Source organism: Clupea harengus, chromosome 13 (assembly GCF_900700415.2).
Source record: "Clupea harengus chromosome 13, Ch_v2.0.2, whole genome shotgun sequence".
NCBI lineage: Eukaryota > Metazoa > Chordata > Actinopteri > Clupeiformes > Clupeidae > Clupea > Clupea harengus.
Genome location: NC_045164.1, coordinates 14,940,414 through 14,955,343, shown reverse-complemented (window position 1 = coordinate 14,955,343; position 14,930 = coordinate 14,940,414). Strand labels below are relative to the sequence as shown.

At 45.2% G+C, this 14,930-nt stretch overlaps 1 protein-coding gene across 3 annotated transcripts in view; it reads left to right on the top strand.

Moving 5' to 3' along the window:
* The window catches only part of dlg5a (discs, large homolog 5a (Drosophila)), a 39,035-nt gene extending 29,201 nt beyond the window's left edge, over window positions 1-9,834 (top strand). For all 3 annotated transcript variants that reach the window (XM_031578539.1, XM_031578538.1, XM_031578537.1), the window contains exons 20-33: window positions 559-648; window positions 772-946; window positions 2,660-2,822; window positions 3,147-3,280; window positions 3,471-3,635; window positions 3,844-4,027; window positions 4,598-4,746; window positions 5,465-5,635; window positions 5,946-6,145; window positions 6,439-6,582; window positions 7,089-7,216; window positions 7,522-7,631; window positions 9,343-9,452; window positions 9,608-9,834. In XM_031578539.1, the coding sequence (XP_031434399.1) occupies window positions 559-648; window positions 772-946; window positions 2,660-2,822; window positions 3,147-3,280; window positions 3,471-3,635; window positions 3,844-4,027; window positions 4,598-4,746; window positions 5,465-5,635; window positions 5,946-6,145; window positions 6,439-6,582; window positions 7,089-7,216; window positions 7,522-7,631; window positions 9,343-9,452; window positions 9,608-9,711 (2,027 nt within the window). In that variant the 3' untranslated portion in view covers window positions 9,712-9,834. The remainder of the gene's footprint in view (window positions 1-558; window positions 649-771; window positions 947-2,659; window positions 2,823-3,146; window positions 3,281-3,470; window positions 3,636-3,843; window positions 4,028-4,597; window positions 4,747-5,464; window positions 5,636-5,945; window positions 6,146-6,438; window positions 6,583-7,088; window positions 7,217-7,521; window positions 7,632-9,342; window positions 9,453-9,607) is intronic.
* Window positions 9,835-14,930: the final 5,096 nt, after the last annotated feature.

Genomic DNA, 14,930 nt, shown 5'->3' with positions numbered 1-14,930 from the left:
CTCATTCATATAAACACAGACAGAAACGTGCAACTCTTGTTGCCTCTATCTTGCTGTCGCCAGTATATAAAACTATAACTCATTGTTCATGCCTTTCTTATTGCATTCTGTCTTGTGGCAAAACAACGAACATGAGCCTTTGAACAAGCTACTTAAAACAAATATATTCAAATATTTTCATTATTCGATTTTAATTTTATTGCTAAATGAATCAATACATTTACTGCTCATTTATTTGACTGACCGTGTCAGACTCCTTTAACCTTATCTCTGTGTAGTACATGATCACAGCCCTGTTTTGAAGCTATAGCCTTTATATTTAATCAATGTGATCAAAAGGTTAGGTTCAAGAACCCTTCTCCAAAGCTTTTAGTAGCATTGTGATTATGTTATCATCAACCTTTATCTTCAAAATATGATCCTGTTTTTTTATTATATTTGTGCATACCACTTTTTTTTTTTTAAAGAAGTCCTCTGCATTTAATAATCCAATACCTTAGGTTACATACAGATTAAACAATTGCAATTCATACATATTTCTCAATTGTTGTTCATCAGGTTCAACAAATAATGTCCAGTTTCGCACTGAGAGGATCAAGCTCCCCTCCACGCCCAGATACCCTCGCTCCATGCTGGGGTCAGACCGAGGTATGTGCAACCGCCTGGTAGCCGCCGGAGTGGCCAGCCATTGATTCTCTTATTGTTATTATACATCATATGTTTTCCTGATGTGATTGGTGCTGAGTGAAGCTGTGCTGCTGTCTCTCCCAGGCTCCCTTTCCCACTCGGAGTGCAGCAGCCCCTGCTTGATCACGCCCCCGCTGTCCCCCCACAACCTGGAGACGTCGTCCTTCGCCAGCAGCCAGTCGCAGGGCTCCATCTCCACCTCCACGCTGCCCCGCATCTCCGTCAGCCCCGTGCCCGCGGTGGAGCGCCGCAAAGACCGGTGAGGAGAGCTCAGCCGTGCCGCGCCGCGCTCAGCCTCCCCCTCGGGGCACTACCAGCCCGAGCCCCTCGTTCCCACTGGTTGCCAGGCAACAGCACCCATCTCTTCCTCCCCGTTTCGACACCTCTGCGTGATCGGGCTCAGCGGGGAGGAAGATTCCCGGAGCTCTTGAGAGTGATCAGATTAGGACCAAAAAGCTGTTTGATCTCCTCTGGTTTTTCCTCCCTTTTTAAATGGTCACGCTTGAAATTGATTAGGGGCCATTGCTCACAGAGGGATTGGAAGTAGGCCACATGCATCATGGCTCCTTCTGAACTATTCTCCTGTCTTCTAACTGTGAGAAACATCACTGGGCTTCTCACTGTGCTCCCATCCAAAACTTTGTCTCTCAGTCTTCTCTATGTGTTTGTTCATTTGTTTTATTATCTCTGTCCCCGGAGTCTCTCGCACTGAATGAATTCATGTTCTGTCTTCTTCCCTCTCTTCTTCTCTTCCTCTCTCCCTCCTACCTCTCTCCTGAATCTTTCAGATATCTGTACCGTAACCGCTCCTTTCTGAGAATCCCTCTGGCTGCTAGGCCGAGGTTCTCTTCTCTCAGGAGCCTGAGGTTGGTTCCTGTCTCCTGTCTCCGACAGACAAGGAGGAGCCGCGGGGGGGAGGAGAGGGGGAGGAAAGGGGGATGAGAGGGGGAGAAGTGCTTTGTGTGCCTGATACATGAGTTAGAGGTTTATTCCATGTGACTGGCAGTTCAAAATTCAACAATTCCTAGCTGCAATATGCAGATTGCTGTTTTTTACCTCTTATTTTAGCCTTCATATAAAGACCCAGGATATTGAGCCAAAAGTTAAATGTACTTCCGTATGTATGTCAAAGCTAGAACAGTCTGGAAAGCCCCACACATTCTATTAGACTAGAAACATTGTGTGGGTGCAGTCAGTAAGTCTGTAAAACCAGGAATCAAATCCACACAGCATGGATTTATTTAGTGTTTTAGTGTTTATTAAGTTTGAATTATTGTTTATTTAGTAAACACAGTTAGTCTTCTGTAAACACTTGAAACATCACGGTTAATCCTGCAAATGGGAGCTATGTTTTGTGGTGATTGTATCATCCTGTCTCTCTGAGACAGCTGATCACTTTACTGCATATAAGTGTGTTGTGATTGTTAGAATATTATTCTACTATCCTACCTATGTCTGCTGGTGGATAGTAGTTTTTTCTGTTTTAGTAATCCAGTCTTGTCACTTGGAGTGTAAGGCTATAAGTTGTCTTTATGTCAGTATGTGCTCTTGTGTGTGTATATACAATATTGAGTAAGTGCTTGATGCATGTGTGTGTGTGTGTTTGTGTGTGTGTGTGTGTGTGTGTGTTTGTGGGTGTGTGTGTTGTGGCTGAAATCACATGTCTGAAGCTCCCTGTCCGTGCACATGTGTCAATCTCCTCCCTGTGTTGTTGAATTGCTGCTGTGCTGCTCAGCTGGTATAGCACCTAATGTTGCTTCTCCTGCATTTGTGAAGTCAAGCTTTGACATGAGTGGGCTGCACACAAGAAGCATTTCCTCTCCGTGATGCTTCTCTGGCATGAGGGCGCTTGGCTTCTCTCCTCCTGCTGTCTGCTCTCTGGGTCCACCACACACAGGAGCTCAGGGGAGCGGTGGTGGGGGCGGGTCCTGAGCGTGCCTCTCACTCATTGGCTGTTTCTCTGTTTGAAAAGGCCGTACCTGGAGGAGCCGCGGAACGTCATCGTGCAGAAGGGCGCCGAGCCCCTGGGCATCTCCATCGTCGGCGGCGACAACGGCGGCATCTTCGTCTCCAAGGTGACGGGCGGCAGCATCGCGCACCAGGCGGGGCTGGAGTACGGGGACCAGCTCTTGGAGGTGAGCGGTGGTGGCGGCGGCGCGGCTGTCAGGGTGTCCACTCACCGTGACCACAGCATCACCGGACACTGACACACACACCTGGCCCCTTTAACCTTATACCCTCTGGGGACAATAGGCAGGTCCACTCACTGATTCTCCATCCCAGCCACGCAGGGATGTAAACACGTCCGAGTAACAGGCACGCTGGACTGACTGACTGACCACAGAAGTCAACTGTGTGGTCTGTTGAGTAATTCATTTTTTATGTCTCTCTTTTTTCTTCTCACCCTCTCCTCTCCTCCTCCCTCGCTCCTCTCTTCTCCTCTCCTCTCCTCTCTGCAGTACAATGGCATTAACCTGAGGAACGCCACGGAGCAGCAGGCTCGGCTCATCATTGGCCAGCAGTGTGACACCATCACCATCATGGCGCAGTACAATCCACACATGCACCAGCTGGGCAACAACTCCCGCTCCAGGTACACGAGCTCAGGCTCCAAGCTTTAGGAAACATTTCATGGCCTTACCTGTATGTTTGGAAGGATTGAAAATATGAAATAAAGATAAATTGGTTCAGACCAATGCACAGTTAACACAAGAAAGGAGAACACCGTTCCTGTTCCCACTCCATTCCCTCCAAGTATCAAACTCAGTTTGTCTTTTCCGCAGCTCTCGTCTGGAGCCCATGAGCACCCAGCCCACGCCCCTGGGCAGCGGAGCCACCACCCCTGACAACCACTCCAACATCGACACCCTGAGCGAGCAGGACGAGGGCACCCTCACCCCCTCCTCCAAACACACCACCCCCACCACCAGCCCCCACAGCTTCATCAGGTACCCCCCCCCCCCCCCCCACACACACATCCCCCATTCATTCCAATGAGACTCTCAGACAGACAGACCTTGCCTGCAGCCCCTCTTGATTGTGCCGTGTGCCAGAGTTGGGTTTTTTATTTGAGTGCAATGCCTATAATAAGAGATTGATTTTGTCTCCGGCCACTGCCTAAAGATGCTGTGAATCGAATGCATCGTTTCCCCTCAGGATGCCGTCGGATGTTTCCAGAAAGATCCCTGAGCCGAGGCAGGTGACCGTAAGGAGGGGGCAGGCGGACCTGGGGGTGCAGATCAGTGGGGGCAACCTCAGGGGCATCTTTGTGGAGGGGCTGGAGGAGGATAGTCCTGCACAGGGGCCAGATGGACTGATGCCTGGAGACATGATTCTTGAGGTACACACACACACACACACACACACACACACACAAAGTAATCACTCCCGGGCTTGGTTCTGCCCGCCCGTCCTCAAGCCAAAGCCACTTTTCTCCCTGGCCTATTGTTCCTCATCGATCCTCCTCCTCCTCCTCCTCCTCCTCCTCCTCCTCCTCCTCCTCTCCCATTGTACACAAGCAATCTATTTGGGGTGTGGGGGAAACTTGTTCTATCCAATTCCTGGCAGGGCTTCGCTGAGCGCTCTGCCAAAGAGTATTGCACAGAGCGCGGCGAGTCTAGGCTCAGGCTCTCCGTCTCTCTTAGGGACCCCACATTAATGTCATCTCATCTCATCTCAGTCAGCTTCTATTTCTCTCAAGTGGAAATCAATCAGCGGGGCATTTCCACAAAGGAATCCAGAAGTGGGCATTTTTCACTGTGTATCTTTTTTTCTAGATGTGTGTTGTAGCTCATTGGCTTCCAAAGGCATGGATTGAGTAGTGAGCATGCTGTGTTGTGTGTGTGTGTGTGTGTGTGTGTGTGTGTGTGTGTGTGTGTGTGTGTGTGTGTGTCTCTCTCGTCCTCTCCAGTACTGTTCGGTGCTCATGAAGAACAAGACTGCAGAGGAGGCCTACCTGGAGATGCTGAAGCCAGCAGAGAGTGTTGCCTTCAAAGTCCAGCAGCGACTGGATGAGTTCAACGCACTAAAAGACACTCCTGGAGATGGATTCTATATCAGGTACTGGAGACACTCATGGTCCAGGCAGCCTTGTTATGCAGCATATGACTAATCCCCCTTAAGCAAACTAAAGTCTGGAAGCAGAAAGGACAGAACAGCTACATATTTAGACGTGTGTGTGTGTGTGTGTGTGTTTGTGTGTGCACTTCACGCTCATGTGAATCTGCAGTTAGATCTCGGCAGTTATGCTAGCAAGGGGAGGTATCCCGCGGTAAAGATGTGATCTCTGTTAGTATGTCTGTCTTCTGGGGGAGTATGAGAGTACTGTATGTATTAGTGTATGTGTGTGTGTGTCTGTCTGTCTGTCTGTCTGTCTGTCTCTTTCTTTCTTCTGGGGCAGTATGAGAGTACTGTATGTATGTGTGTATGATACTGTATGATAGTACTGTATGTGTTAGTGTTGCTCATCTGCACAGGAATACTTCATGCTTCATGTGTCAGACGGAGGGGAAGGATGTGAATAGTGGAACTTTTGTGGCTCCAAAATAGCCATGTTTGTTTTTGCCAATGAGATTCCTGTGTGGCCAGCTGTCACGGCGGCTTTCTCCTCCTATGTGTCGGCTCATGATGTCAGCGGCAGTAAATACGCCGCTGCATATCCGCCTGTCATGAATGCAGACGGCATGCTTAAGCATGAAGGATCAGGTTATCTCTCTCTCTCTCTCTCTCTCTGCCATTCATCCCTCGGTTCCTCTCGTTTACCGCCCTCCTCTCTCAGAGCACTTTATGACCGGACCGCGGAGTCGGAGCTGGACCTCACTTTTAAAAAGGATGACATCCTCTACGTGGATGACACACTACCAAAGGGCAACTTTGGCACCTGGATGGCCTGGCAACTTGATGAAAATGCACAAACCATGCAAAGGGGACAGATCCCCAGCAAGTACATGTGAGTGAACCATCCCCAATGACCAGCACCTTAGGCACAGACACACAGATCCATCCCCAATGACCAGCACCTTAGCCACAGACACACAGATCCATCCCCAATGACGAGCACCTTAGCCACATACAGACACACAGATCCATCCCCAATGACGAGCACCTTAGGCACATACAGACGTGCAAACACAAATATCCATAAGAACAGTCACTGTAGTTCACAATTATAAAGTATTGTTGTTATGTAGCTGGCCTTTTGGTTCACGTGTGTGTGTGTGTGTGTGTGTGTGTGTGTGTGTGTGTGTGTGTGTGTGTAGGATGGATCAGGAGTTCTACCGCAGACACAGCATGACTGACATGAAGGATGAGAACGGGTCGAGTAAGACTCTCTCGGCGGCGGCGAGGCGCTCCTTCTTCCGCCGAAAGCAGAAGCACAAGCGCAGCAGCTCCAAAGATGGTGGCAAAGAGCTGGTGGCTCTGGACGCCATCAGCACCGACTCCATCCCATTCCTGGAGGGTGAGGACGTTACCTTCAGACTTCTTCCGTGCATCTGAACGCAAAGCCTCGTTTGAATGAAGAGACTAGACTTTTTTGGGAAATTAGATTTGGGTTAAGACCTAGAATGACCTTGGCCTGGTTTTGTTGCAGACTTAGACGTATGACCACTTTTTTCTTCCAACTCAGGTGCTATTCTAGGCCCAGCTCCCCCCAAACAATCCTCCTGCTCGTCCCTCGCCCCGGCTCAGTGTTGGAGCACACTGAGGCTCCCAGAGATGCATGCAGTGACTGTGTTGTTTGTGTTTCTGCAGACTATGTGAGTCTGGCATACCAGCGGGTACAGAAGGTGGAGTGCGCCTCGCCCCGGCCCGTGCTCATCCTGGGGCCTCTGGTGGACGCCGTCAAGGACATGCTGGTCAAAGAGTCTCCGGGGAAATTCTGCAGATGCGTACTTGGTAAGGGTTGCCAGGCAACTCCCCTTCAACCCGCTCACTGAGAAGGGCGGGGTTTCAGGATGACCTCGTGTAGTCTATAGAAGCCGTGGGCAAACATTTCTCCCAGTAATTCTTATTATGCAGTTTTAATTTGGGCTCTGGTCAGTCTAAGATCTAATTATATTTCACCCCGTATTGTAATTAAATTGTTCTAACTGAGAGGCCCAATTATCTTTCACTTTCATCATAACTATGTCTATGGGAAACATTATTTTAGTCTTTAATCAGTATCAGTTTGGTATAAGTGTGTGGTTGATTATTATACCATAGGACTGTGTTAGTGTACCTTTGAAGTGCATCAACATACTCCAGTGTCCCACACTGCCCTGACTCTTCATCCTCTTCATCCTCTCCATCCTCTCCACTCTAATCCCTGCCTCTTCTGTGGGATTTGCCCCCATAAAACCATGCAGTATGATTTAGCTCCTTTGGGCTTTCTGCTGATTCTGTGTTTTCCCATGCTGCAGAGGTGATGAAGGCTTCTCAGCAGGCGATCGAGCGTGGCGTCAAAGACTGCCTGTTCATCGACTATAAGCGGCGCAGTGGCCACTTCGACGTCACAACGGTTGCTTCCATTAAGGAGATCACAGAGAAGGTATTCCGAGACGCTCCTTCACGAGTCTGATCACTTAAATGCTTCCCAAAGGGGTTTCTTGTCTCGTCTGAGCTGTGTGTTCAACTGTACTAAAACCAGATTGGGGCGTAGTTTACAGTCTTACAGTCAGAATGCTACTGAAATCTCTTTGAAAACTGTTTCTCCCCTATAGTTTCTCTGTTGTCTCTTTCTAGCACTGCGGTGCATTTGAAACCATATTTCTGTGTTGTTTCTGTGTACAGTATGCTTGTTCTCATTGGTCCTGGAAGTGGAGCTTGAGTTGTCTTGTCATTTCTCTCTCGTAGGACTCTCACTGTTTGCTTGACATTGCACCTCACGCCATTGAGCGGCTTCACAGCGTTCACATATACCCAATCGTCATTTTCATACGCTACAAAAACGCAAAGCAGATAAAGTAAGTGACCAGTCGCATCTCTCCCCTCACAACTCTTTCCTCAAGTCTCTCGCTCCTTCTCTTTCCTCCAGTCTCTCGCTCTCTCGTTCTCTCTGTCCTTCTCTGTCTGGTTTTCATAAGACTAGCAGCTCCCCGGAGCTTTGGCACTAATGGGTCAGAGTGTTTTCTTTTCTTTACTTCTGCCTATCTACGCAACCTTTTCCCCTTGTTTGTAAAAAAAAAAACTCCAGTTATCCACAGCTTGCTTAAAACAGTCTAATAAATCACAGTTGATATCAAGGGTGCCTTTCAGGTAAAGTTCCCACCCAGAAATTGATTTGAAAGCTCTGCAGTTCAGTGGCGTTCATTTTTGGTACTGACCTTGCTTTGGAACACCTCCACAGTGAGGGACCCACAGTAAAATACAGAACTTAGGTGGTTTCCACATTTCAACTGTCTAACTGCTTTAGGAGACCTTGCTTTAGAGCAGGCCCAGCATCTTCTCACTAGGGAACTGTGCATGAACTAAGAATCTTTATTGAGAAATGGCAACATTCCCTCGCCCCTTTTCTTACATTTGTTCTTGGTGATGCAGAACCATGAAAGAGAGAATATGTCTGTTGCTGCCTAAGAGAGGTCTACACACAATCTGTTTTTCCACTGGGTATAGAGATGCATGTCCTTTTGCTTTCAGAGGTTTGTGTATCTCATCCAGAGCCAAAAAGCTGCTCTGAAAAGTAAGCGCGTTCTGGCAGTACCTTCAGGTAACAGTACCACATATAGTATGCATATAGATTCAGGTTTATCTTCTTGGCTTCAAATGTACATTGGCTACCGTGAACCATGTTGCAAATCCCCACTTTTTACAGCTGATGAGCAAATTGGACCAGTTTAGTTTCATCTTCAGTACCAGAGGCTGCAAGACTAGTTTTCCCAAAGATCCTTAGGGTAAGCTTAGGTTTATGTAAATGAAGTCTCCATGCCGGAAATCTCAGGCATGTCTTCCATTGGCTTCCGCTGTAGAGACTGTCATATGCATAAGTCTTTTCCGTTCGCCCTGCTCATGTGATTGCACTGCCACGGCTCAGAGGCTGTGTGCGAGCAGGGTCCTGCCTCTGGCTGCTGCGGTGAGGAAAGTGGGGCACAGACTGTTCTCCAGCAGTGCATATGGCAGAAGCAGCCAAAGGGCAGCGGTCCCCGGGGCTGTAGGACACTCTGTGCATTGGGCATCACTGGTGTGAAGACATATTGGCCTCAGAATATGGAACTGACCTTGAGGTTATTAATGGAATCCAAAAGGGAAAGTGGCAGTCCTATAGGATCTGCTGGTGATGAACCTAGCATGTCTCTTTCTGACTGGGTATTAACGCATACAGGGCCTACCCCAACCAGTCTCTTCCTCTCTCTCACACACACACACACACACACACACACACACACACACACACACACACACGCCCTCCCCCTCTCTCTGTCTGTCTCTTTCTCTCTCACTCTCCCAGCCCACAGTCTCCACTCCTCTCTGCTGCCCACACACTTATGTAATCCCAAACAGCTGGAGATGGCTCCATTTTACAACTAGTAGTTTTGGGGGGGTAAAGTCATTTGCTTAGTGTTGCTTGTCCAGCCACATCTTCTGTCCACACAACTACACTGGTTCCAGTTGTCTTATTTCTACCATGTAATGTTCATGACCGTGGTCTCACAGTGATGTTCATGTGCTCCTCTGAAGGGAACAGAAGGATCCGGTGTATCTGCGGGATAAAGTCTCTCAAAAACATTCCAAGGAACAATTTGAAGTTGCACAGAAGATTGAGCAGGAGTATAGCAAATTCTTTACAGGTTTGGAGGTTTTATTTGATACGCATAATCTTTTGTTTTAATGCCATACGGTGACATGAGTCGCTCAGTTACAGTTAAGCGACCTGTTTGTCTCATCTTGTGTGTCCGTTTCAAAACTCTATTGATACGATCTCATTCTCTCCCCCTTCACTCAGGTATTGTCCAAGGTGGCACTTTGCCCTACGTTTGCACTCAGATCACAACTATAGTTGATCAGGAACAGAGCAAAGTTCTGTGGACTCCTCTTGGCTCTACATAGAGGTCTGAGAAGGGTCCAGGAGGCTCACTGCCTTTCATCTGTGGTTACATGCGCACACTCACACACACACACACACACACACACACACACACACACACACACACACACACACACACACACACACACACACACACACACACACACCGTCTCCAATCCACACATGCACAGACTCTTAAAACAGATGTACATTCTAAAAAAAAAAAAAAAAAGGTACAGTACAACCAACACTACAGTTATAGTGTTTATTTTTCCTACTTTGTAATGTTGATAGTAGAAGTTATTGTTGTTGTGTGTGCAGAAACAGAATTATAGCACTGAAGTTTTATGTTTTGTGTTCATTTTGGTCTTCCCGATGGACATCTGATGTTTGGTAATGCTGCATCGAAGACATACGTTTACAGATACAAAAGTCAAGTCAGTGAATTGTTATTTAATGTTTGCTTGAATGTGTACTTTTTCTCTTTTTGTTACCCTAAGTGAAGTCTTTGCTAACCCAATGTCAGTCCAGCACACACAACCATTGTACTGAATGGCTTGCGAGTGGCTTTTCTCTTATCACACATCACTTACGCCACTGGCATCCATAAAAGTGTAAGGAAAACTGATCTATGGGGGTAATAATGCATAGTAACTACTATGGAGGGGCAGAAACTTGAATATGAATGGGTATTGAGATGAAGAATGGAGTGAACGGTTTTACGGGCCAAATGGAAGTGCCTTAGGAGATCTCCTGAGCGTATGACAATGGCGTATTTGTGAGAGGGGGCCTATCTGGCCTCTTCAGAATGCACTCCAGGGCTAGACAGACCACTGTGTTTTCAAAACAATCTCTTCTAACCACCACAAATCACATCTTTGAAAGAAACTCATACTCGAGCATACTGAAGTACAAACTCGCATGTACTGTTCTGGGTGCAGTCGCCACTAGATATATATGAATATATTGTAAGTGTATTTTTGTCTAGGCCACAGGCCTATGAACATGAAGCAGTCAAACATGTCATGATTTTAAGCCTTTTTTTATTATTCACTTTGTCTCCTTGTTTGTGGTTGTCAGTCACTTTTATGTGTTCCCCTTTTAAAATCAGAATGGAGAGGAAAAAGAGGTGCAGGGTAAATAAGTGGTTTTTCGTAAATCTGTTGCAATGTTATTTAATTTTGTATTGAAGAGGCACACTAATCCCCCCTCTCCCTGTCAAGTCAAGCGACCCTTCTCTCTGCTTTCTAAGGCTGTGCCAAATCCTGTACGTCTCGTCTTCTGTTTGTTTTCTTTGGTTTTGCACCCTGCAAACAAACCCCAATCTAGCAATTTGTAGGTTTCCAGTAGACCGTTTAATAGGTACCTTCATTTTATGGGAAAACAAATATTTGAGTGTATCACACATATGTTCCTTGCATTTCATCAATGGCCTTTATTCTGAAATTAAATAGCAAAAACATGTTCCTCATAGGCCTATATATTCTCATTTGAAAAAAAGGGATATCTTCTTGCACAGTTTTCAGTGGGGAAAACCTATGATCCAGCAGATGAGAAGTTGACTATTGTGTTTAAATTAGGCATATTGTTCAAGTAAAATTAATGTCTATTTTTCTTAATAGATAGCTAGCATTTGGTTGAAAAAAGAGGGATCCATCATGGTATGGTGGTATTTTTATAGAGAATGCATAGATGACCGGTACTGTTGTGATTGGGATTGTCTTTTATTAAAAAAAAAAAAGAATGTGATTTGTATGAAATGTTGCGGCATTAATAAAAGAATAAAAGTCATTTTCTGTATCACATAATGTTATCTGATGTGTCAAGATCCTAATGTCTCCTAACCCGTCACTGTAGGGCCTTTGTAGCTAGGAGAAATCTTGACCGATCTGGATGAGAGACTGCTTAATCAGGGCTGCTGCCTTGAGGTTCTTGATGTGTTGTCCGCAAAGAGGACTATGTGGTATTAATCGCTTGGTTTAGCCTGTGCGGATGTGAATTTAGCCATCTGAGTCATTGCAACAGCTGAAAGTATAAGAGCCATAGGGCAGCCAACCCCTGGTGAGTGGACCATGTGGCCAGAGGCATACTCTCCTCCTGCTCCTGGCCTTCACCTGGGCCTGCCAGAGACCCTACTCAAGCAGCCATACTGTAGCCGGCACCTTGCAAATCCCTTCAAGTGACAACTGTCTTGCTTGTTAGGGTGCTACACCACAGAAACATTATTTAAAGCCTCCCTTCAGTTTAATTCTGAGGAAAAGGGCAAGTAGTAGGTTGTATAATCTTATTCGCCGTAACATGTGCGTTACAGATTATACCCATACATGTTATATAATACAGTGCATGGTGCCCGGTTTTAACATTATTATAGAAGATGGTCATGGTAAAGATGTTTCTTTATCTGCTTGAGAGTAGATCCAAATGAGTTGTGGCTTCACTGGGGAGTATGCTCAGAGCACTCCGGGAACTCACGGCAAGCCACTGCTTGTCAAGAGGAACATCTGTCAAGCAGTGTTTGTTTTGTCGAACATTTAGTTTTAATAACCATATGTGAAATTCTACACAAAGGGCTTAGATTTTATTTTTTATATCACTGATGTTCACTAAAGGCTTCATATAGAAATGATTCTATAAGTTGCCATTTTCTTGTGGAGTCTTGAACAGAATAACTGTTTATTTTGTCTCATAACTTAGTCAAACAAGTTGTGTCTACTTGCCTGTTCCTTTTTTGTTTGACTTTCTTTGTAAGGTTAATTGACAAGGAAATAAGCCACTGAACTCTTGGGGAAGTGCTGTCTTTCAGAAATATTATTGAAAAATGTTTGTATTTGAATTATGCAACTAAATATTTACTATGATGCTGTGCAAGGGATTTAAGGCATTTGTATATTTTGTGACGCAAAACAAAATGCAACAAAGAAGAATATGACAACATATAGATTGGTTTTGCTGAATTAAAATCTAGGCACACTTAGTGTTCTAACCAAATTAAAGATTTTTTTCTTTAAGACAGTCCTGCCCCCCACCAGAAAAGATGTTTATGTTGCAACTTGCAGACCTTTAAACAGTACTGTTACTTGTCTTGTGCCCCTTGGTTTGCTATTAATAAAGGGATTAAAACATGACCGTCAGTGTTCAGCTTAACTGCTCTCTTTTTCTCTGTATTGCGCTCAAAAACACTGTAATGTATGGATTCTGTTTAATGATTAGCTTGATACATTGAAAAATGTGACCCATGGGCTAGGCTGTATAAGCAATGCTTTTACACTGGCTTTACTTTTTCTAAGTATCTTTCAGAAATTCACTGATTTTCATGGTTTTTGTGAATATTGTTTTACATTTTGTTTTGTAAAACGACGTAATCCTACCTTGTGTTTGACATCTTCCGGATCACCCTCTTTTCTAGAATGGCTTTATTGTACCATTTTTGAATGAATATGCTATTTCTTGACTAGTTTCTATAACATGAATTTGGCTGAAATATGATGATGTGCGTTATGGCAACATACTGTATGTCACATAACTGTGTTCATGAGCGTACGTGAGCCCTGCTCATCCCACCGTATATGATTATAGAGGAGGTGAGCCTTCAGGAGTCGAGAGAGCATTCTACTTTGACAATGACCAGCGCTCTTCCTCGTGCTCACTGATCAGGAAGACCATATGAAGTGTAATCAAATCAGTCAGCTTTGCAGCACATACAGCTTACCTGACCAGAGTGGGCCAGAGCAGGCATGCTGCCTTGTTAAGGTAAGGTTATACGGTATGTCCATCCACATGGAAAGTCAATTAGTGGGGAATCTTAAGTTTAATAGTCTCAAAGTTTTTGGGGGGGAATTTAAGAGTGTCATTTGAAATGTTAAGCCAGGGTATGTATGTCATCTTAGTAAAACCACTTGTTCCATGTTTAGTGATCCCACATGGAGTGTAGCCGTGCAGAGAGGGTTATGGCCATTGACCCTCTTCTGTGAACATGAGCATGGGATGAGTGAGGCTTTGAGATCTATGGCAGGAGGTGGTAGTATTGGGACAACTAGAAAAAGATAATGGAGAGATCAAAATGTCAGCAAAAGGAAATCTTCAGTTTGGAGAGGGTAAATGATGTATAGTAGAGATATAGTAGTAGATAAATAGTCTCCAAGGAATCATCTTCACATGCGTAGCTTCAAGTTGGTTAATGTATGTAAAATGATCAAATAAACACACATGATTATTATACTTCATTGTTCTTGCAAATAAGCTCTCAGGAACATTTAACGGTTGGTCATAGGGAACGTTATGAGAATAAGAAATTACATGCTTAGGATTATCTTGAGCCACAGACGTGCTCTTTCGCAGGAATACAATTAAAGCCTGTCCATTTTGCCTCAGCAGCAGAAAAAAACGTGCTGCCATAGGATGAGATGGAATTGTTCTTTGCGGAGACAACAACAGAAATATGACTGAAGGTTGTTGGTTATAAGCTGATAATAGAAAGGTGAAAGATTCAATTTCACAGGCAGTTGCATTGGGGAAAATAGTTATCTTTGGATTTTGGGTAAAGTGTAATATAGGGAATTTAATTCAGCAAGGATGATATGCTTATGAGCATGGCTAATGCTTCTCATTAGCCTTGACTAATGTAAAAGATATTGGTGGAAAACTGTTATTTTTACTTTGATCTCTGAAAATCCTTTGTGCTGTGACTCTGAAGAGGAAACGATTCAATACTCCCATTTTACATAATACCTATTTAACAGGCAGCAACCTTTACATTTAGTTTAATTGAATTTCATTTAATGTAATGTAAGACTTTCCACCTGGCGTGACTGACCTCAAACTCCCTTCTGCAACACCATAATTCACTAGTTCCCCCAGGGAGATCCCATCCTCTGCTTTCAGAGGAACACAGCCCCTGGTCTCCATCTGGCCTGAGACCTCTGGTCCAGTGAAGACTCCCACCCATCCTGTTTGTGAGCACTGCCCAATGCAACATGTCCTCCAAGTCCCCTTATGCTTGTTTTAGAAAGGGTTAGAGTCTCCCACCAGAGTATCTGTTTCAAGACAGCTGCTGACAGCTCATCCGAACTTGAGAAGATACAAGGGCGACAGCTAGTGATCTTTGGAGTTGGGTGGGTAAGCCTGGCCTTTCTCAGCTTAAGGCAAGAATTAGTGTCTTGGTACAATTCAAGGGTGTTCATTTTTTGTTTAATATCTTGATCAGTTAGCTTCAGGTCTTTCAACATATTCGCTCCTGACCTCA